At 43.0% G+C, this 22635-nt stretch overlaps 1 protein-coding gene across 1 annotated transcript in view; it reads right to left on the minus strand.

Annotated features, from left to right (window-relative positions):
- dync1h1 (dynein, cytoplasmic 1, heavy chain 1) overlaps window positions 1-22635 on the minus strand; it is a 35439-nt gene that overhangs the window by 6986 nt on the left and 5818 nt on the right. The window contains exons 8-67 of the mRNA XM_088355179.1: window positions 21881-22534; window positions 20706-21128; window positions 20449-20628; window positions 19691-19840; window positions 19469-19615; window positions 19249-19389; window positions 18992-19168; window positions 18799-18909; window positions 18591-18710; window positions 18269-18508; window positions 18035-18190; window positions 17852-17965; window positions 17660-17770; window positions 17374-17583; window positions 16904-17050; window positions 16655-16821; window positions 16400-16573; window positions 15472-15826; window positions 15177-15371; window positions 14218-14500; window positions 14035-14135; window positions 12767-12926; window positions 12439-12679; window positions 12185-12368; window positions 11885-12097; window positions 11085-11323; window positions 10611-10767; window positions 10309-10533; window positions 9983-10213; window positions 9448-9588; window positions 9108-9341; window positions 8791-8997; window positions 8576-8697; window positions 8333-8498; window positions 8009-8172; window positions 7787-7916; window positions 7587-7720; window positions 7376-7490; window positions 7126-7287; window positions 6836-7050; window positions 6561-6765; window positions 6306-6479; window positions 6109-6228; window positions 5911-6031; window positions 5482-5677; window positions 4670-4787; window positions 4372-4587; window positions 3394-3606; window positions 3110-3237; window positions 2830-2983; window positions 2576-2722; window positions 2233-2383; window positions 1905-2158; window positions 1696-1830; window positions 1539-1633; window positions 1249-1423; window positions 1095-1170; window positions 860-1020; window positions 446-557; window positions 24-208 (exon numbers count right to left, since the gene is read on the minus strand). Coding sequence (XP_088211305.1) covers window positions 24-208; window positions 446-557; window positions 860-1020; window positions 1095-1170; window positions 1249-1423; window positions 1539-1633; window positions 1696-1830; window positions 1905-2158; window positions 2233-2383; window positions 2576-2722; window positions 2830-2983; window positions 3110-3237; window positions 3394-3606; window positions 4372-4587; window positions 4670-4787; window positions 5482-5677; window positions 5911-6031; window positions 6109-6228; window positions 6306-6479; window positions 6561-6765; window positions 6836-7050; window positions 7126-7287; window positions 7376-7490; window positions 7587-7720; window positions 7787-7916; window positions 8009-8172; window positions 8333-8498; window positions 8576-8697; window positions 8791-8997; window positions 9108-9341; window positions 9448-9588; window positions 9983-10213; window positions 10309-10533; window positions 10611-10767; window positions 11085-11323; window positions 11885-12097; window positions 12185-12368; window positions 12439-12679; window positions 12767-12926; window positions 14035-14135; window positions 14218-14500; window positions 15177-15371; window positions 15472-15826; window positions 16400-16573; window positions 16655-16821; window positions 16904-17050; window positions 17374-17583; window positions 17660-17770; window positions 17852-17965; window positions 18035-18190; window positions 18269-18508; window positions 18591-18710; window positions 18799-18909; window positions 18992-19168; window positions 19249-19389; window positions 19469-19615; window positions 19691-19840; window positions 20449-20628; window positions 20706-21128; window positions 21881-22534 — 10932 coding nt within the window. The remainder of the gene's footprint in view (window positions 1-23; window positions 209-445; window positions 558-859; window positions 1021-1094; window positions 1171-1248; window positions 1424-1538; window positions 1634-1695; window positions 1831-1904; window positions 2159-2232; window positions 2384-2575; window positions 2723-2829; window positions 2984-3109; window positions 3238-3393; window positions 3607-4371; window positions 4588-4669; window positions 4788-5481; window positions 5678-5910; window positions 6032-6108; window positions 6229-6305; window positions 6480-6560; window positions 6766-6835; window positions 7051-7125; window positions 7288-7375; window positions 7491-7586; window positions 7721-7786; window positions 7917-8008; window positions 8173-8332; window positions 8499-8575; window positions 8698-8790; window positions 8998-9107; window positions 9342-9447; window positions 9589-9982; window positions 10214-10308; window positions 10534-10610; window positions 10768-11084; window positions 11324-11884; window positions 12098-12184; window positions 12369-12438; window positions 12680-12766; window positions 12927-14034; window positions 14136-14217; window positions 14501-15176; window positions 15372-15471; window positions 15827-16399; window positions 16574-16654; window positions 16822-16903; window positions 17051-17373; window positions 17584-17659; window positions 17771-17851; window positions 17966-18034; window positions 18191-18268; window positions 18509-18590; window positions 18711-18798; window positions 18910-18991; window positions 19169-19248; window positions 19390-19468; window positions 19616-19690; window positions 19841-20448; window positions 20629-20705; window positions 21129-21880; window positions 22535-22635) is intronic.

Raw genomic sequence — 22635 nt, forward strand, 5'->3', positions numbered from 1 at the left:
TCAACAGTGGCTGAGTGTGATACCTTGGGATTGATCTCCATGGTCAAGAAAAGCCTAAAGCTGGCATGAGGCTGCATGGAATGAAGCTTCTTCTCCAGCTGCATCAGCCAGCCAGGGGCAAGGTGGACGTTCTCCAACATCACCCACCTGCCCGATTTGACGGCAGTGTTGATGTCTCTGTCGGCCTTGTTAAAGCCCTCGGCCGAACCTGATGAAACGTGGCAATCGGCGTCAATTCATTCAAAAAAGGACAATATTGACTTCTTTCAAATCTGATTTGCTTTGATAAAAAGCAATCAAGTGTGAAGTCAGAAGACTACGCTGGGTGAAGATCGCGAGCAACTTTTGAGTGATAGGTGTAAATGACAAGAATTCAAATGCTTGATGCAAGATGTGTTTTTTCAATCAGTGAAACACCACAAAGCGTGTACAGTATAGCCCTTACCAATAGAAATGGAAGTGATTTGCTTGTTCTGCTCGGCAGCCAAATCTCGAACCAGGCCGCTGGCATCGTAACCCGGGACAGAGCACATGAGCACTGGTGTGCTAGGCTTCACCTGTACAAAAAAAACATCCCAAAAATCAACACGATAGACATAGTACAACTATTATTGAGCGGTGTTCTAGCTTTCAAACCTAATATATTCCAGGTTGACGGTCGAGGTCTGAAACTATTTTTCCAAAAGAAATAATGGTAAACTCATTAATCTGTTATCATAGGCTCTACTTGGTCGCATTCTTGGCTGGATGCGGGTCGTTCAAAATCTGAAGTTTTATCAAAAGCAATTGTTCGCGAACATTTTGGAGGGTGAAGGCATTCGAAAGCTGAAGCACTATTGTCCTTGGAAAGTATGAGTACCTCAGTATCCACGATGTTAGCCAGGTCAATAGGCTGCTCGATGATGCTCATGAAAGCTTCTCCCAGCACCTTTGCCACAAAGATGTGTGACATAGCCAGCAGACGGTCTGGACGGAAGGTCTGGATCAACAGCAACTGATGCACTGCTTGGCCAATAGGAGCTGGGAATGAAGGGAGAATTTTAAGTACACACAAAGTAACTCATTTGAACAAGAGCTTGTGTTGCAATATTTACTGGATTGCTTCTCCTCCGCCCACAGGTAGGGAACAGCAAGTTCTGGAGTGTTACTCTCCAACCACATAAAGATTTGCTGAGGTGACAAAAACCAGAAACCATCACTTAAAAACACAGAATAAATTCCACAAGAGAAATGAAACTTCTTCCTCACCTCATCAGACTGAATTTTAGTCACTAAGTCCTTGAATGCTGGGACGCGACCCAAGCGGACCATGGCCTCACTCTGCTCTGTGGTCAGACCCTTTACTTTGGGCAGGGATGTGCCAGTAAGCACAATTTCATTGCCACGAAGGAAGTGTTGGAACTCTGCATCGTACGAGGGCTCGCTGAGAAGAAGAGATTAGCACCATCAGGGGATATTTAGCTTTTAAATTGAAACAGCAGAAAGCTATAGCATGCTAGTGTTATTACCGTTATTAATTGTATATTAGTAGTACTGACCTGGTCATTCCCTTGAGGCTGATCTTAGCCAGAAGCATAGCAAATGTGATGTGGTCTTGGTGAAGCATTCCTCTTGCAATCCTGTTGAATGCCACCTAGAAATACAAACATTCCATGTATTTTGGAAACAAGAAGTTGGATTCTTTTAACGCTGTACCTGGAAGAGGTCTTTAGTGATGACAGCGAGTCTTTGCGTATGATCACTGATGTTCTTGAGGTTAGTGTTTTCATACAGTACGGTGTGGTATGTGTCCAGGAAAAAGTGCAAGGAATATTGGTAGAGGAAGTGGATCTGGAAAAACAAAACACCACAGTTGTATCTAGGATGCGTTAAATGTTAGTAAGAGACTGAGGCCATGTTCAGACCTGGTTGAGAGCTTCCATGGTGAAATAGATGCTGCTGCAAGCTGAAGACAAGGACAGATACTGCTGCGACACTGCCTCCACCTCAGCCATGATTATATCTGTCTCCTCCACCTTCCTGGTCACCTCTGCAGCTTCCTTCTTTAAGTTTTCTAGCGTGGTGATGATGGTGTCGTCGTCCAAGATCCGTCCCTTTACCTCGTTGAGGGCCTGCAGGAGGGATTTCTCCAGCTGTCGCAGACGAAGCTGGAACTCACCTAAATGACCAAAACAGAAGTATGTTTGTATATTTTTCGAAAGCCCATGTTTGCTACTTGATGCAGTCGTGTACCCTGCAGTTTAAGGAGGTCTGAGCGTTTCTCGTCCACGTCGGGCCTTTCTGCTTTGAGCACCTCGTTGAGACACTGGCTCTGCAGGCTGCTGCGAGTCACCGTGAAATTGACAAATGTCACACGGGAACATAAGTCCGGTGGGAACTCGACCTGTTTTGGGGGTAAAAAAACTGATAAGAATCATGTTTGGAGAAACCCTGCAGAAAAACAGGATTTTATGAGATAAATAATTAGCTAAAGACAGCGATAGCTAGCGAGACTCATAAGCAGAGCAATAGCCAGGTAGAGAGCACGATCGTAAAGGAGCTATGATTTTGTCATGACTGTATTAAGCATCCTTACTGTTGGATCTCGCGTGGAGAGGAAGATGACAAATGAAGGTGACAGATCGATATCCTGGTCTCCTAAAGTAATAAGGACGCGGCCGCCGGTTCGGCGAACTTCCCGGTTCAACACTGGGTTCAGGATTGGGTCATAACTTTCAACGTCCTTCAAAAACAATAATAACACAAATTAAAAGATAAAATGAATTAAAATTATGATGCCAGCATCAACCTAACCAAAAACACCTACAATTAATCCCTCAATGGTAATACCTGAACCAGCAGCGGGTTTCCAAAACGCAGAGCACTCTCCAAGTTCTTCCTGAATGCGTCGTCCAAGAAGCTGGTGCGGGTAATCTTGCGGTCTTTATACTCATTCATAATGAACTCCGTGGCTTGGCCAGATGGGTCAATGATCAACGGGTACCTGGTGAAAGATATTAGGATTATATTTTTTTCAATTGTGGTGGGTACACACACACACACACACACACACACACACACACACACACACACACACACACACAAACAGATTTCAATTTTTGAAACTGACCTGTTGAATCTCTTGAGCATGATGGCATTTTCTGTACAGAGATCATCCGCTGGAAGAGAGTTGGCCTGCCAGCGGAGTCTCTCGTCCGCATTGGAGAGGTACTCAGTTCTGGCAATGTCGGTACGGAACTGAGAAACAAAAATGTATGTGATAGGGCATGTTTACTACAACCCATATTTGAAGACATCAAGTTAAGAGAAATACAAACGTTCAATTGTTTTAAATAAGGTAATTACTTCAAGTTTCTCAAATGATATCACCTCGTGCATGTTCCAAGACCATACCTGTATATTGGCTTGCTGCAAGTGATGAGACCAAGTCGTGAACAAGTTCTGCCTCATCTGTTGCTCAAAGTAGCCAGCGTACGTGATGAAGGCCGCCGAAAGCAGACAATCTCCGGCAATGGTAGACATCTGGTTCTTGAATGTCTCGCTCGTCTTTTCCCAGCGCTCCCTTTCTGCTGAGAGACTCTTTAGGAGGGCCGTGCTGCGGTTCACCTAAAGGATTTTAAAAATTACAATTAATAAAAGAACGGGCAGACCAGGAAGGGGGCTGACACATATTTAGGGGGATGCGCCATATTTCTGGTTTCGTCCAAAAGAGAAAGTAATACTGAAACGATGATATGATACATCACTTCTAAGGAGAGGCGAGCCATCTGAAGCTGGCTTTTATTTAGGGGTGAGCGCGTGCACGATGCGGCTGCTTATCTTTTAATTTTGCACACAGAAAGGAAAGATGGAGGTAAAAAAATGAGCTCTTTCAAGCTTTAACCAATAAGATACTATCCACAAAGTTTTTGTCTCTCTAGGTTAATGTTTACATGCCAACACTACAGGGCTAACTTACTTTTTTTGCATTAGACTGCTCTTACTTCTGCAGAGTCATCACCATCATTGTCAATTCCCTGATACTCCTGTTTTCTTGTCAATATCACTCCCTCCTGTTAATTGAAATCTAAATTACCCAAAAAGAGATTTTTTTCTTTTCTGTTCCACTTTGTTGTCTGCCTGGATTTTATTTAAATACTTAACTGCCTCATTTTTTTAATATTATAATTTAAGAAGTGAGATACCTAAAATTGTTATCCAGTAATATGCCTGTTTTGTCAAATAAAATTATGTACCTTTTATAGCAAGTCAGAGCAAACAATTTTTCTTACCAGTGTTTCCTTTTTGTTTTTTAGCCGAGCGTGTGACATTTTCGAATCTGGCCGCATATTTTGATTTTGGTGGGTTGTTAAAATTAAATATATACATCACCTTGGCCTCAACAGCAGCCAGGTCAGCCTTGATAGCCTGGGCCTCAGAGATAAGGACGGCATACTCCTCCTTGTAGCGGGCGATGCTAGCCTCCAGGTCGCGGATCATCTGCTCCACCTCTTCTGCTTTTGTCTTGTTGTCCGTGGCGTCGTCTTCCAGCTTCTGGAGTTCGTTACGAAGGGGCTCCACACGTTTCAGCATGTCGGCATAGTTGAGCTAAAGAAAGACAGTGATCTTATATTAAGGACACATTTCTTTAAGCCGGTCTTGTTAAAATCAATACTTTTGTTTTTATTACCTGAGCAATGGCCCATTTCACCATAGGCCCACAAGCAAGCGAGGCACGGTTGACTTGGTCGTAATTATAGCCTGGGTTGGACATGTAGTTCTTCTTCATCTTTTCACGGATGGAGTCACTAAACAAAAAAATAAAACAGTGGGTTTGAGACCAACTTATCACAAAATAAAGTAAGTAACATCTCCATAAATAGTAGCCGTTCGTGTTTAACAACTCAACCACAGAAGGTACTTTCATTTATTGAAACATATTTACCATAACTTTAAGAGTAGAAACCACTATTTGAAGATAGTCTATAGAAATCACAAACTATTGGAAAAGTACGCAAATTAGCGTAATATTCTTAGGAGGATGAGCACATGAAATAAAATACTGAGGTGGATTATCTCAGTTTTTCATTCATAATTTCCCACATTTTTATTTGAATGATATCACTTGATTTGGGTGCTGATTGACTGATTGTGTTCATCTGAGAAGAGCTGGACAGACGCAAGGACACCGATCTGTACCTCATTTCCTCAGAGGAAAAGTTGACTATGCTGCTGATGAAATTATCCCTGATAATAACTTGTCTGATTTTTTTCCAATCACTCGTCTCCTCGCCAAGCAAAAGACAGATGGACTCCAGGGCCAGTTTGACTGCTGCAGGGGGATTGGTCATAGTCCGCATTTCTACTAGATGTTGTCGTTTAATTGAGCTCACAGCTAGATAGATGAAATGTGCGTGTGTGTTTGGAAAGGAAGGGAGGGGAACAAGGGGAGAAATAAAAGAGATAACAGTTTAGGGAAGTTTCAATAAAATCTTTTTTCACCTGATCTCATCAGCAGAAAAGTTAACAATCGTGGGAATGAAGTTCTCCTTCATGATGATGGAGCGGATTTGCTTCCAGTCTGTAGTGCTCTCGCCCAGGAGCAAGCAGATGGACTCCAGGGCCAGTTTGACTGCCGCAGGGGGGTTGGCCATGGAACGCACCTCCACCAGGTGCTGCTTCTTAATGGACTTAACGGCTAATGATATCACATGTACAGTAATGTGAATTAAAATAAAATAAAAAGTGAGGATGGAGATAACCATTAGAACAGTGATTACCAACCACAGATTTTACTTTAGGGAATTAACCATATTTTACTCAATTGAAACAAAAAATAATATTACCCACAAATAGTTCAACTTTAGTTCATACCCACCCTCGCCTATGTGCTTGAAGTGTAAGTGCAATGACAAGGTGAACTACACATACCATTCTGTGCCTCAATGACAGCTGGCTCCACCTGGTCTAAGTCTTGTTTAACGCTCAGCTGTTTATCCTTTATCACTTCCTGCTGCTTGTACACAGCTTCCTGGATCTCCTGGCTCATCACCTAGAATCAAGAGGAGTCAAGATATCAGATATTGACCATTTATTACACAGATTAACATTAGAGTTTCTTAATTTGACCTTTTTCTTCTCAGCCTCCTGCTGGTCTTTAATCATTTTTTTCAGTTTATCATTGGCAGCGTCGTTCTTGGCTTCAAGCTCCTGGCTCTTGATTCGAAGGTCTCGACGAAGCTCCTCGACCTTCAAATGAAAACATGCCATTAACATTGCACAGACAAGAACAATAACTAACTTGTAAATTTGAAGAGACTTCTTACCTGATCGACCGTTTCCTTGATTTTACGGAGACCGACGTTGAGATGCATCTGTTGCTCCTCCAGCTCACTGCGTTTCTCGTTGAACAAGTTAGCATACTGGTTGATGAAGTCCAAGTAGTGACGGGGAGTGATGGCCATTGTGTGACCACCTCGCTTAGCCAGACGGTTGTTGGCCTGTGTCAAGTGTAATGCAGTAAAGTAACTCCTTTTGCCTGCTCGTGTATGTAGTAGGAGACAAATTAAGCTATTGCTTACCTGGTGAAGTGTCTGGTGTACAAATACACAGCCATTGACTATGGCCTCCCTGTGAGACGGTGGCTGGGGAAGTTTGTCATAGACAATGGGCATGTAGTCCGGGACCTTGTAGTTGGGTTTCTCCAGGTCCATTTTGCTGGTAAACTCCTTGCCCACCTGGTAAAGAGCCTCAGTGGACCAGTCTCCAAACCAGTTCAGCACACACCTAAGGCAAGTATTTATCATTATACATGAATCACCAAAGTGCATTTATTAACATATTTAAATCAGTATACCTGTTGAAGAGGGCTGGAGATGTGGCAGCCCTGTCCTTCAGACCCTCTGATGAGGGGTTCATGGTGAAAACAACATGGAGGTTTCTTATAACCTGGCTGGTAAACCACTTGTAGAGCTCCTCGTGGGTGTCCAGCATCAGCCCCTCCTTCTGAGCACCCTCTTTACACTGTGTCATTAGGGTGGCATACTCGTCTCCCTCAAACAAACCAGGAACCTGTGGATTTCATCTCGTTAGGTAATCAAAAATAAAACACAAAGAAATGTCATCAGTGTTGCAAATGGATGTTACCTCTCCATTAGCCAGCAGGGTGTTCATTCTCTCAAGGAAGCCAGAATCCAACACATTGGACTCGTCCATGATAAAGGCGATCTTTTCATTTTTACAACCGGAGCGACGCAGGACAGTACGTAAATCCTCGTCAAAGTCCTCGCCAGTATATTTCCTATGCACCTGAATTCACAAAACATTTTATATGAACACAATCATACATATATATATTATTATACAACTTCTGAAAAAAAAGTAATCTTGTGTAAACCTTGATTTGGTAAACGCTAAGTCCGTTCATCCAGGCAACAAAGCGAGACAGAGTCGTCTTCCCTGCTCCACTCACACCAATAAGTAGGAGATGTCCCTGTGGCTGGCGGAAGATTCTGGAAAATAAAAGTTAAATAGTCCAAAGTGGATTCTATTGCACTTTGGTGAAATGAAGGCCTTTCTAATAAATTATAAAAAGGTAGCTCACTCACCTATCAATTCTCAAAACATGGTCTAACACCTCATTGAACAGGACAAGCGGAACATCCAGCTCCTCCTCATAGAAGACCTTGAGACGGGCCTTCACATAGTCCCTCAGTTCCTCTTGCTCCACTGGGATATAGTCCTAAATTTCCCCAAAAGATATTTCTGTTGCCGTGTCTCATTCCCAAAAATATATCAACCTGTTTACCTTTGAAAGCCAGTTGCTGTAGAGGATGGGTCTATTGAGAGCCTTTTCTTTGTCAATGTTGGGGAAGTGTTTGAGAGCAACTATATCAATATTTTCATCCGTCCACCTTCTCTCATCATCACCAACCAGCCTAAAAACAAATGGGTTAAGAAATGTGAAGAGTTCAAAAACTGACTTAAGGAGAAAAACAAACGCATGGAATACATTTTTACGACAACTAACCTATCCTGGAAGAGGCGCAGAGCCTCATGAGCCCATATGCGGATAAGTCCCTCCACTGGGAGGGTCTCAAGTGGTCGCAAGGCCTCGAAAATACCCCTAACCCAGCGGGTCATCTCTCTTGGAGAGTAGATATAGTGAGGTTGTGTGTCCTGGGTGAAGCGCTCCTGAAAACAGACACATTAAAAAAGTGAGTATTTTGGGTTCTATCGTTTGCTGGTTAAACAGACAATAAAGTAGACCCTCAAAATATGCCCTTAATTTGTTTTGAAGTTTTTAAGGCAGGGTTGCCACATCCCCAGAGGTCGATTGTACTTTGTAGCTTACCTGAGACATGGTGTAGAACTCAACCATGGCAGCTGTTAGAGGCTCTGCATAGGTGCGTAAAGATGGGATGAGGCGCAGCATTGCACGGTTGAATGTGCCATAAATCTGAGTAAGAGAAGCTGGGCCAGGGTAATCGACATATACCACAGGAACATGACGGAGGAACCTATAAACAATGGAGACTTTTTGCTTTAAAATTTTGTTCAGGTGGCAAAGTACAGGGAAAAAAACCCTTATTAATACCTATGTGTGAGAGGTTTTCGGCCAGGATCTGTGGGCGGGTTACAAGCACCCACGAACTGAATCCTCTCGAGTTTGACCCAAGTCTGGTCTGAGGTGCGGTAAAACCCTCCATGTTCCACCATCTTCAAAAATTACCATGACACCAGGGCCGTTAACAGTGGGATAAATATGAATTGTTCTTCTACCTTGCTTTAATAGCAAATTTATTTTTGTACCTGTCTTAAGAAGGAAATGACTCGTTGTGTGCCGTATTTGTCCATGTCCGGAAGATTGATCTCGTCACAGAACAACACCAACCATTTGCCGAGCTGCACGGGCGCAAGGACCACGCCATTGGGAGTACGACGGTATTCACAGTAGTGGTCAAAGGTTTTGAGCAGCAGTTCTGGTGTAGTGGCGCTGGAGAAGTTCAAACCAACAACCTGGAAAATAAATAAAAATGTTCATTACGGTTACGGGTCCATTGGAAAATGTATGTGCATCACCAAGGAATGTGTGCACATTTCTTCACTGTAATAGGACAGACTCTCACCTCCATATCGGGCAGGGCCCTGAGGGCGCTGAAAAGTGTCATGGTCTTTCCAGAGCCGGGGGGTCCACACAGAACAAGTGGTTTGTGTTCAGCAAGCCAAGTGTAGAGCAAAGCTTCATGGCGAACGGTGTCCAAGGTTGGAACCACCACATCCGGGGAGGCCACTTTGTGGGTTTCTACCTCGATCTGGGGAACCTTGCCCTGCCAAGACTGCCACTCACCCGTGATAGAAACCTGAACAGAAAGAAAAGCGAGTGAATATTCATCTATGAATAGGGAACACTTAACATTGATTTGATGTGATAGGGGTGGACCTCAAAAGGGATTTTTGCATCTTTACCTCATAGTCAATGATGGGGATGTTAGGAGCAGTGGGAAGGGGCACTGTAGTAATACGACGGATGTATTCTCCAAGCTCGGCTCTCATCTTGAGACGGCCGTCGCCGGAGAACGACCAGAGAATGGCGTAGATCAAATATTTCTGTCAATAAAAATCCATATTTAGTGTTAAATCACGGTTGTATCAATCCATATATAGTGCAAGTCTATGCTTCTTGTAAACTGACAAAACAACGCAATGGAGCACGCCTTTGAAGCAAGGAGCAAACAAGCACAGTATTTGAATTAATGTCAAAAGTTAAATGCAGAAACAACGTCCATTTGCGTATCGACGTCGCTAGTGCTTGCTCCCTTGATGGGATTGCTCGCAAATAGCATGTATACAGGGTTATTTGTTTTTATACTGAACATGTTAACAATTCTTTTGGATGTTCTAATGAGAACCCAGGAAACAGAGGCAGTTTTCCGATTGGTTCGACTTTACAAATCACGGTATGAAAAAGAAACACTATTTTTCAAATTGATGGATAACAAACCTGCATATATCTCTCAAGCTGATCAATCGGCATTGGGAAGTCAGGGTGGTTGTTGTTGTAGAGTGCCACGTTACGACAAGCCTGGTGTAGCATGGAACACAGAGATCCCAAGCAACGCAAACGGGTAAAATCCATGATGTGCTCAATCTTGGAAGCATGCTCCAAAGCCTTGATGACCAGGCCGGTGGAGGTGAAGTACGGCTGCAGGATAGTGGCAGCATCACGCTGGATCTGTCAGTCAAGGGAGGCGTCAGTGAAAGCTTATATTGGACAAGGAAAATTTAGTAAAAGTAACCATCAAAAATATCGTAAAATCACAGAATTACCTGCAACATTGGTGATGCAGTCTCCTCTTCCTCCTCCGTGCCTATCCTATTTCTCTGAGCTTCATCCTCTCCCTCGTCCAGGGGGATGCTGCGGAAGCGTGCCAGGAAGTTGTTGAAGATCATATCTGTGCTGAGCACATCCTCGCTGAACCACACCATACCACAGCGGGAGACTGTGGCTAGTGTGGCATACTTTAGGTCCTGGACCTCAAACATCACGCGCACCTTGAGAGAATGCAGGACGATTAAAATCAGCTTCAAATGGCAGTGAAAAAAGAAAAGCCAAAAAGAATCTCTGTTACATTTGGTGGCAGGCTCAGACGTTCTCCGTTGGGCAGTGTGAGCAGCTTATTGTCGTCCAAGACTGAGTTGAGATTTTCAACCCACTCGGGGTCAACGTCTCCGTCAAAGATGATCCACTGGCGCTTCTGCAACTCTCCTCTTACGTTGTCAATGATCCTAGATTAAAAGACGCAGAAAATCCCTTAGATCTGATCATCACTTACAAATGACAAGCATAAATTTAGGTCTACGAGTGTGCCTATCTCTCTTACTCTTGAATTGCATTTGACTAAGGCAGAGGTAGTGAGAAAACAGGGCTAATCCATTGAGACCATGATGGCCATAATAATGATCATTATTGACATGATCATCAAGCGACTGGCTGCAAACTTAAGTGAAGATTTGTGCATCAAATATGTTCCACCAGGCTAGTCATTGTTTTGCGGACTTCCTGCAACCTAACCAAACATTTGATTATGAACACACACACTCACTTTCGGAGGATGTGCGTAAACAAGCCGTCCGTCCATTCACGTGTGTTGGGATCCAGAGTTCCATACAAGTGGTCCTTACTTATGGCTTTGGGGTCAATGATGTGAGCCACGCCCTCAACACCCTCCAATCTTTCTAGTGCCTTGAGGAGCACCCTCCACGCCATGGTCTTTCCGCTCCCTGAAGGTCCCACCATCATGAGACCATGGTTGATCTGTGTGATCTGGTACAGCTGCAGTACCTAAAAAAAAATTTAAATTACATAATTTCAGAATACAACCACCAAGGATTTTAATACAGTTATTATAAATTTATTCGATTAAAATATTTTTCAGTCGCTAGTATTTATTTAATTTGGGACTTTTGGATGCCAATAGCCGTCTTTGCAAGAAACCGTTGAAAACGCGGACAGTGTCCGACCATAATTGTGATTAGAATTTATTTTTACTTCCCCTAAGTGTTTGTTTTATGATGGTTACACAACAGACAGTGTCATTATATTAAAATATACTGCTTCCCATTAAACCACTGTGAGGCTAGATGTCTGTTGCATATGAGGGTAACTTTGGCAAACAATGTGATAGGATCTGCCAAACGGACAAGAGAGTAAGTACAGTTACCGCTCCCCCCACATGCATTAATCAAACTTGAGTTGTGTGGTCTTTGTTGGTTCTGAATTGAAGAGGGGACGACCGCAGGCATTTCTCTGAGAATTGCTCTGTTTTGACCCAAGTTTGTGCATTGATTCCCTAATACCAAGGCTAGAACACTAACAAAGTACAGCCAATAGTTCTGCACTTACCTTCTCCACCCACATGCTGCCCACATCGTCACCGTCACCATAGGTGAGATACATCTCCCTGCAGACCTTTTTCAACTCCTCCCTCAGTGCAGTCATCTCGCCACGCATGTATTGAACACCAGGGAAGACGTCAGACAGAAGGCTGAACAGAAGAGGAATGTCTTCTGCCACCAGTTTGGGAACCATGGTCTCACACACACTCTGAATGAGAATCTACAAGAGAAGCAAAGAGACTGACATCAACACTGATATCATAATTGGTACTTTAGCTGGAAAAGCTGGGAAAAATAACACCCTCACCTCTTGTTCAGGGAGGTTCTCTGCAATATCATTCTCGTCAACAACCTCCCCGCGTTCAAGCTTCTCCCTTTTGATTCTCTGGATACGTTCACGCTTGACATTACCAGCGCTTATAAGCACGCTTTTCAGAGCTCGGAGCCCGAAATCATAGTGACTCTGGGATGACAGTTGCTCATCACAAAGCCTGAAATGCAAGGGGGAAATTAATAACAGAGTTCTTTGGAATGGGATTTGAAAAAAAAAGCTTTTCTTACTTGAAGAAGGGAACGATCTTCTTGGCGAGGATTTCGGCTGTGCGAAAGCCTTGGGAATAGAGCATGACCTGGGCGATGAGCTGGCGATCTGGCTTGGTCATGGCCAAGCTACGGAAAAGCTTTTTCAAGTTGTCGGGCAGGTTTGAGCGCCCTGCGTAGCCGGGATTCATGGTGATGAAGACGGCCATGTCTGGGCTCACCTTCACCTGCTTATTGAGGAGTTCAGTGGTGACAGGCACACCTAGAATGAAGACAAGAAATAGGCTTTATAGCTGTCCGAATTCAAGCTGTCTCCATTCTTCATTATGAGTTATGGATTTTTACATACTCCTGTCTCTGTTGGGGTTGCTGTGTTCCCTCAAGGCCACTTGGATGTATTGGACTTGCTGGGAGACGGCAGACAGCATTCTCTCTTCCAGACGATTGAACTCGTCAAAGCAGCCCCAAGCACCAACCTGACATAATCCCACAAAGATACGACCCATGGCCTAAAAAGAAGAAGAGGAAAAAAGTTTGTGTTTAATACCATATACATTTACCATATTTCCGCACTATAAGGCGCACCGGGTTATAGGGCGCAACCCCAAAAAAATAGTTTTTAGTCCTATATTTTCCATACATAAGGCGCACCGGATATTAAGGCGCTACAATGGGAACGTCGACAAAACAGTCCGATAGTTCAGTCAAACTTATTACGCCCTTAACATTCCGAAAGCTTGCAAAAAAGCAAATACGTGTCTCAGACATGTACGGAAACAGTGTCTGTACGATGTCACCAATCACTCAAATGCATCGTTCCAAATATCATTCGGAAGGTTAAAGTCTTGGGATTCAAGAAATGCCAAACATTTCTTAGTTTCCATTTTATTTTTTGCTGGCAACTGTGTGGACAGCAAAGTAAGAATTTTATTGTGCAGGGAAACGGGGTTCTTTACTGTGCATATGACAATAAACACTGTGAATTGAATTTAGTTTAAAAATAGACTCATCACAGAAACATCAAGATCGTTCCAAAACAAGATACCAGGAAAATATAAAGCCGCATAGCTCACCTAAATTCTCTTGCAGCCATCACGTTCAATAATGATACGTAACCATGGTCTTCTTACAACCGTGAGTGTAGTAAATCCAGGAGAGTAAAATATTTACAAATACAGATTAGTAAAAAATGTTTTCTCTATGCCGTAGTGCAACCCAACGTGTGATTCACATTTCACCCCTTTAGCCTATGCGAGCCTGTAAATGATAAAAAGGATACGCCCCCTTTACCTCCGAATAACTTTAGCCAATAGTGACTGATTCAAATGATGATTGACACATTGGTTAGGAAATGAAACGCCGGTATATAAATCACAGCATACACCGCGGGCTTCTTCGCCTTCGGGGGAAAATCTAGTCGGCGGCTGCTTGCCTTAGTTGCAAGACCTTGCGACCTAATATTGATCCATATATAAGGCGCACTATATTATAAGGCACATGGTCAGCTTTTGAAAAAAATAAAGGCTTTTAGGTGCGCCTTATAGTGCGGAAAATACGGTAAGTAAAAAAACTAATGCTTTATTAATTTTCATGTTAGTTAAACAGTTCGGAACATACCTGGAAGTCAAACGTCTCATCGCAGTTGAAGACCAAGACAAAGCGACCAAGCTGGTGTCCCAAAGCTTTCACAGACTCTGTCTTTCCTGTACCAGCAGGACCTACAAAAGAACAGATCAATTGAGATCAGTTGAATTTCAGCTGTAAATAAATGCATTTCATCAAAATAAAAGGAAAACAAACCAAAGGGTGAGCCTCCGAGGCGAGCCTCCAGCGCTTGTGTCATGGTCAGGTAGCAACGGTCCGTCAGCGGTGTCTGGACCAGCTTATCCTGGACTCCCAAGTATTCGAAACCGTAGTTGAACTTGGCGTTGGCCATCTGGATGGACAGCTGCTGCAAAGCATCTGTTTGCTTGGGGTCGAAGTAGAAGCGCATTTGGCTGAGCCACTCAAAGGACTTGGGGTTGTCGATCTTGTTCTTGATCATGGCCCTGGTTACGTCACGTTGGTGCACCAGCTCGGTGATCTGAGGGAAGCAAAAGGGGGCAGGAAATAAATCCATTTCCATTATAAATTTGTTACCATAGTAGCTCCTAGGGATAATGCGACCCCACCTTAAAACCTTCTTACTATATGGTTGGGATTAAGATGGTTTCAGCCCCTTGTTACAGCATTTTCCCTTACTATAAGACATTAACGACTACTTATTTTGTGTGCTCAAATGAGTTGAAAAAATTCAAACATTTAGCTGTTCCTGTGTAGGACAAGTTATGTCTCCAAGATGCCAGTCTGCTATTGGTTGATGTCGTAAGATGCTGGTCTGCCATTGGTTTGTGTCACGACATTAAAAAAAGCTACTGAAAAAATTCTCACAATACTGTTTGGCTTTCTTAATTTTGAAATCTCGTGTGCTTTGTAAAGAGGTTGCAACGTTTTCTTTACATGTTATTTAAATCATTAACACTTGGAAGTAAGTTGTGTTTACTATACCTCATTTTGTTATTTTAACATTTTTATCTGGGGTACCGGGTGCCAAGATCACACCAAAATATGGCAATTTCCCATTGTAATACAATCCCCACCTCACGATGGATTCATGTTGTATCACGTGAGGCTACTGTATATGGATTTTGTAAAAGGTATGCGACAGAAATTTAGAAATGTCAAAGTCAATTTTTTTTTAATGTGTATTAATTGCTCACCAGATGTTCTAGTTTTCTCCTGCGAAGTGGTGGTTGCTCCATCAGCACAGTGTCAGCCAGCACGTTAAGCGTGGCCTCCACATTCGACAGCACACCCTGAACAGGGCTCATATCCCCACCACCCGAAACTGTGGTCAAGGCTGACTCGATATTTTCAGACCAGGCAATCTGAGTGGACAGCACAACCAACTGGGCCTGTGGAGATCAAAAAATACAGACGCATAAAATATTTGACAATCCATTAATGTCGAAAATTCTATTTCTAACAAATCATTCAAACAGAACAATATCGAACCTGATAACGATCAATCCAAGTGATATACTGGTTGAGGTCAATAGCTGTTCCCTTGTTGAATCCCGTGACCTCTGTGACGGACTCAGCCAGCAGTTTGGCAAGCGTCACCCTCATTTCCTTTTCCACCAGTGTGAGCCATTCATTAATTTTGGGGTGCTCGGTGATGGAGACGGGCGTCTTGTAGACTACTTCCTCGCCCTCGCGGGATGATATTCCCAACACTTCTGTGTTGTCATCATTCAGCAAGATGCTGGAGACGCCGGCAAACATCTTCTTGAAATGCTTTTGCAGTTTGGCCACGTTTTTGCTGTTGCCAATGATCTCCAGCAAATCCTCATCTCCCACAAAGTAGAATCTGCAATGGACATTACATTTAAGCAAAACTGAGGCATGTCAGTAAAAGGTTTAACAGGTCAAATTATATTTTGTCGTCATCTTTTTTATTTAGTCGTCACGCGGGTTGGACTTGTGGGTTTATACAATTTGTGAAAAAAATTGAATGCACTTATTGACTACAAACAGAAGAGGTGCTGTTGATACAGTCAACTGGTTTGCTATGTGAAGAAGTGCTACATGGCATCAATTTGGAAAAATAACCATTAAAATAATACTGCTAAATTGTATTTTCCAATCTATGATCCATTTTTCCATCTCTTCACCTATCTAAAAATGCTAACCTACTTGCTAAACTCATGCTAAACTCAGTTAAGCAAAACATATTGCTTTGGTCTGTGTTGTTTTTAGCATAATCTTTTTACCTACTGGATGTAGGTGAAATTGCAGGAACTATTTAATCAACAGCCTAGCCAGATTCACACTAATCGATTAAAAAATGTTAGTTCCCATTTGTAGCTCTGCCATTTGTATGGTGCTTCATTATGATAAAAGACGACTTACACCTGATCAAAGACCAGTAGAGTGAGTTTACCTTGGAAACGAGGATCTTTCCCTCTCCAAGTATTCTCCAAGTGCTTTCTGGATTTTTCCAAGAAGGTCAGCAAGTCTTTCCAATGACCTTTGTACCCCTTGGATGTTCAGCACATCCATCACCAGAGGAGACTTGGTCACTTTCTTCATCAGAGCCAAGAACTCAGTGCTGATACTGTAAAATCAAACTTACACGAGTCAGCCTTCATTTATGCTGGTAGCCATGGGTATGAAATGAAGGTGGTGAATCAAAAACCTCTGGAATCTCTGCGTTTCGACAGGAAGCAGGTGTTTGATGTCGGCACTGCCTGTGAAGATGCCCTCAAGGTAAACCCATCGACGTTGGACGTCGATCCAAACGTCGAACAGAGCCATAATGCGATTCAGTTTGTCTTCCCAGCTCAGCGCGTCTTCCTCAAACACCTGAGGTGGGAGGAATAAAACAACAAAAAAGAATAATAATGTTATGTTAGAAGTTTAGGAGACAGAATAACTAAAATATTACCTTGTAGTATGGAGACAACTTCATTGCAGACACGCTATTGATGTGTTCTTTGACTTTGTTAAAGAGGTCATCCCAGCCTCTTATCAGTCGACACTTGTTCTGGTAATTAACCAAGTCAAGCTCATAGGAGTTCCACACCTCGCGGATCTGCAGACAAGCCAAAGCAAGTCAAACCCAACAAACCTCAAAGTACAGTAAACCCCCAGGTAACAGTGTCCCCACCTTATGAGACTTATTTTTCTAAAATGTTATTTAATCATATGCATTTATATGCAGATATTTTACACATAAGTAGTACTTACTATACATCATTTTGAATCTAGTAATTTTATCTGTGGTTCAGACCTAAATACCATAGGTTTTTATCCACTCCTATACGGCAATTTGACTTTGCAATCCCCACCTCATAACAGATTTCAACTATATACCAGGGGTATTTTGTACTGAACAATTGACAAATGCAGGTTCACCTGTTTGAGGAACTCTTCCAGAGCCATCTCTCCCTGGGCCACCAGGAGCACATCTTTCACAACCATCTCATTCTTCTGCAAATCCACATCCCAAATCTGACCCAAGGTCAATTCCGACAGCACCCAGTTGACGTGAAGACGCTTCATCAGCTGCTTCCAGTGGCGGTCTTTCAGAGCCTCAGACTTCAGCTCTATCACCAACATGTTAACCTGTTAAAAACAACTAGGTTAAATATGTAATTGTATTTTTCATAGTGTAAATTTAAGGTGGAAGAACTTTTTTGACCTTGAGATATCCCTTCAGAAGCCTCTGGACAAACTCATAGGAAGCATACTGTCGAAGTCTTGCTTGGAAATTCTTCAGTTGGTTCAGAAGCCCATCTAGATTCTGACGTAGCTACAAACACGTATCAATGAACTTGTCAGTGCTACGATGTTCTTTGTTTACAGGGCTTTTGAATTAAAATTTATTTATTACCTTGCGAGGTTGAACAGACACCCATGGCTGCTCCTTCATCTGGTCAATTTGCTCCCACACCTTGGAGAGCTCAGACCACACCTCCTTCAGGTCATGCAACTCTTCCAGTGCAACCTGCAACAGAAAGAACAATTTAGCTGGTCACCAAAAAAAAGGTGCTTTTGGAGATTTTCTTTTTCTTACTTGAACCCTCTCCTCACTGCCGCTTAGCAGACCGGTGTCAGTGAGCTCCAGGGCTTCTTTTGCACGGGCACACTTCTCTCGTTCAACCTTTAGACGACCGAAGTTACCTTCATAGATGGTTAGAGACTGAAGAGCCTCCTCAGGGCGGAGGTTACCCTGGGACAGACAGAGAGTAAATTAATTAAAAAAAAAAAAGACTGTTGGGTGTCGTCTCAATAGTCAATAAAATCTTACAGCGACTGGTTTTGTCTTTTCCCAGTCATTGAGCAGATCAGTAGTGCGGTTTTCCACAGCTTTGTCCTCCTGGACGATCTTCATCTGCAGGTTGGCCACCTGTTGCTGGATTGCAGTGTCTTTGCGCTTCATGATGTCACTGAAAGCTCCCCATTCACCCTCAATGTTATCAATGTACAGCCATGATGGAGGGAACTGGAATCTCTGTTTTTCGAGCAAGCGCTGCCCATTGCGGAACAACTGCAAACCCACAAAGAACAACAATTGAAGCCAATCCCCATCAGGCTGTCACGACAAACCGTACGTTCAACTGTCTACTTACGTCCACATTTTTCTCAAACTGCTTGATTTTGCGTTTTAGAGTCTGGACATATGTGATGAAGTTGACTGCATCCGACGTACTCGCTGTGTCCACAGAATGTTGTTCCAGGTCTTGACGGGACTAAAAGGACAAAAGAAAACCCCGTTGTAAATATGGATATTGTAATTTCTGTCTTTGCAATCCAAACAAAGGTGTAATTTAGGGTTACCTTAGAGATTTGGGCATGGAAGTCCTGCATGTTTTGACCAAGCATCTGGCCAAACTTGCTGAGGACCTCTTTGTGCCATGAGTCATATTTCAAATTTACCTTTGACTGTACCTGTAAAGTGCATGAAAAAAACGGATTATATCTGGAATATTTAAGCATTTAAGAAAATGTCACACAAAACTGTTGTCCCTACTTTTCCATAGTCAATAACCGCTGGTCCAAACTCTTTTCGGGTTTCTGCATTGTCGAAGGTCCCACGTGCTTTACGTATCTGGACGAGAAGGGCTTGCCACTTGTTGAGGTCCTCACCCAAACGATTATAGATGTTCTCAGCTTGCATGTCCCACAAACACTGGTACTGGAGCCACACCTAGATAAATGTGAGCACAATTGAAAATGTGAATACAATTAGTTTGAGTTCTCACATGACTCAGGCCAAGGAACACTTACCTTCACGTACTGCTCAACCTCGCCAACTATGTCTTCAACTGCATTGTAGGCCTCTTCCAAGGCGACTGGCCCATCTGGCATCCTGGTCAGGGCATTGCGGTAGAATTTCTCCTCCTCGGATAACTCATAGTGTACCCCAACCTAGTGAAGATAAATTCAATTAATAATGTGAAATTTTTAACTGGCTTCAGTGGGGACATATATCAATAATGTTCCATGCCTGGTATCTCTGGCTTTGGATTCTTGGAAGAGAAAGAATAACCATCTTCCAAGAAAACATCTCTTGGTAGAGCTTGTAGCGGCAGTCTTCAATGGGTGGATTCAGGTAGATGACCTGGTTGGTGATCCTCAGCTCATGGACGACATTCTAGAGAAATTATTTTTTTATGTACGCCGACCTTAACAACAATTTTAGAATGAAATAACTGTTTGTGATACAGACCTTGATTTTGGGCTCACCACCTGGTTTATGACTGACTTGAGGAGCCTCTGTGTCCATGTCGACGTCAGCTTTGTCCTCCACTTGGCCACGGAGAACCTGGGTCCAGGCTTTGAGTCCGGCTTGCAGACGTACACCCAGGATACGCTCAATCTTAAAAAAATAAATTCAGAAGTTAAATTAAGGAGCAATGAAATGTAATTTCTCCCTGAACCTGCATGGGCTTTGTCTAAGTACAGTACACCCCTGGGGTATGGTGTCCTCGCCTCACAGGGTTTTCATTTTACAGGGTGGAATAAGATGCTTTCTCAGCCCCTCTTTATGGCATCAACAAGAAATCAATTCGGTTTCATGCTTAATCTGCTGTTACCATCTCCTCCCCCTCATTGCATCCGCCCGTTACTCCACTCAACAAGGTCAAATAACACTAGATGTAAAGAAAAATATGTTTTCTTTTCAGGTATATTTATTATTTTTTTTAAGTATATGCATGTATATTTTACATAAGTAGTACTTATGAAATATTGTTTGGTCTATTTATTGTTTTCATCAGGTGCACAGGGGGTCCAGACCTACCTAACATAGCTTTCTATCCCCCAGATGTGCAATTTCACATTGCAAACCCCACCTAATAACAGATTTGTGTTGTATCACAGGGGTCTACTGTACTCCATTTAAAATCTTAATTCCCAAAAAATGCATGTAACACTTTTGAGATGCAAGTTCCTCTGTATTAGCCTGCATTAATAGAATCAACCTACCTCAATGTCGAGCTTATTGACCCAGATTGGTAAATTGGAGTAGGAGTGTAAGTTAAGATCATCAACGGCTTTTTGGACACGGTTGAGAATGTCCGAGAAGGTCTTGTGGTCAAACATACATGTATCCAGGGAACGGACCTCTAGATCTATTTTTTCTTCAATCAGCAAAAGGTCATCCACCTAGAAACAACGGATGGTAAATATTAATAACTCAATCAATCTGATTGTTTTTTTATATATCAAAAACTAGTCTGAACCTTCTCCTGAAAGTTGAAGACAGTCTCAGCCAGCCTCTGGACATAGGGATCGAGCTTGTAGGACTCCCAGACCAGAGTGATACCCTCTGTAATGAGGGCTTGGACCTCTTTCTTCAACCCTGCCACTAGTAAAGAGATGGAGGATCTTTCCTCAACTTTCTCGCAAGTGCGCTCATATGTGCGCACGCTTTCGATCAAGGAGATGGCGAATGGGTAAAGCTGGTTAGCTTGATGGGCTTTGTTGACAATAGCCAGGGGCACACGGAAGCTCAGCCACTTGAGGTTGCGCACTTCTTTGGACAGAGTGATGATCTCTGGGAGGAAGTTGACTTTGAGTTTCAGCATGTTTCCCGTGCGACCTCGAGCGCGGGTGCTTTCGATGGTAAAGATGCGGCCGGACACTCCAAGATTACGCTGTTGCACCTAGAGAGAGAGAGAGAGAGAGAAAGGTAAAAAGAATGATTTAGAAAAAAGGGAAAAGTTGAGCTCCGACTACCAGATGTGGCTTACTATTTTAGCTTCAATCCTCGAGGCTATTTTTAAGAGTAGTAGATTTCAATTTTTAAGTGCCTGAACATTTTTAAAAAAACTTTGTTAGCATTTTTTGGATCAGTGTTCTTTTAATTAACATACAATAATTTAAAAAAAACAAAAACATGCATGACTTAATTTATTTATTTACTAATACCCAAAAGTATAATAAATTATTTAAGTAACGTTTGGGATCAATCTTTTTACTTTCCCGATTTAACCAATTGCAGATCACAGAATTTAGTTTTGCTTGAAAAACCATGTGTAATATTTAGTGTCTTCTAGTGGTACAAAAAACCTGTAGTCAAAATAAAATATTGATTTCAATAATAGGCAACTATACCTAGACTACCATACCAATGTTCATTGCAATATATATAACAGGTGGAGAAATTTGTATTTCTTTCACATAGCGGAATCCATACATAATAGTTGCCGCCATGTTTGTCTGGCATCCTGCTGTTAAGCTGTGCTCATTTGGAACTACTTTTCGTTCACATTAGACAATGCAGTGCCATCTAGCGGTCAGATATTACATAATGTACCATTATGGTTAGGTTGAATTTACATTCTGTTAGTGGCTGGAAGTATTTTTGTTTTGTTTTTTAATCATATGTATGCAATATCACACACTGACTCTGTACCTTCCGTGCCCAGTCGTCAAAAATCTCTTGAGTGTTGAGCTTGGCCCTGAAGCTATCCCCGTCCTGCTTCAGCTTGAGTCCCTCCACGTGGTTTTCCCAGCCCTTGCCAAGAACATCTTCTACTCTCTTCATGTAGGCCGTCAACTGGCGGTCGATCTGCTTGGCCCATATAATGGAGCCCGACACGGGAGGCAAGTCTCGCACGTGGCTCATCTTGCATGCCTGGCTCTGCGGGTATTGCACCTTGAACTTGTCATGCAACGACTCTATGTCATCCTTTACGCGCTGAATAAGCTGCGTCTGGTACTCTCGGATGGCGCCGCGGATGTGTGGGCGCACAAAAAGCGCATTGAAGCGGGAGAAGATGCGGAACATCTCATTAGCGTTCTTGGCGGTACCCAGCTGGTCGCGCAGGCGGGCGGTGATGCGGGTCTCCACGCGGTCAATGCGCTCGTCATAGCGCTTCATGGCGGCTTCCCAAGCTTCCGTGCCCTCCTTCGACACATCCAGGCCGTCCACTTCTTTCACGTTCTCGTAGGCCAGGTTGACCTCCTCGATGGCGTTGGCGTCGGCTGCGTCAAAAAGAACTCCCGCTACCTTCATGTCTTGAGGCTCCACTGTCTCTCCCGGGGCATGTTGGGGCACTGCGGAGATCTGGAGATGCACAGTGTAACATAAAGTTATATCATTCAATGATCAATGTCAATTCACAGGAGTCAAAATTTAAGAGCTTGACCACCACTACAACCTCAGAA

This window comes from Urocampus carinirostris, chromosome 15, assembly GCF_059441175.1.
Source record: "Urocampus carinirostris isolate Australia breed hairy pipefish chromosome 15, RoL_Ucar_1.0, whole genome shotgun sequence".
NCBI lineage: Eukaryota > Metazoa > Chordata > Actinopteri > Syngnathiformes > Syngnathidae > Urocampus > Urocampus carinirostris.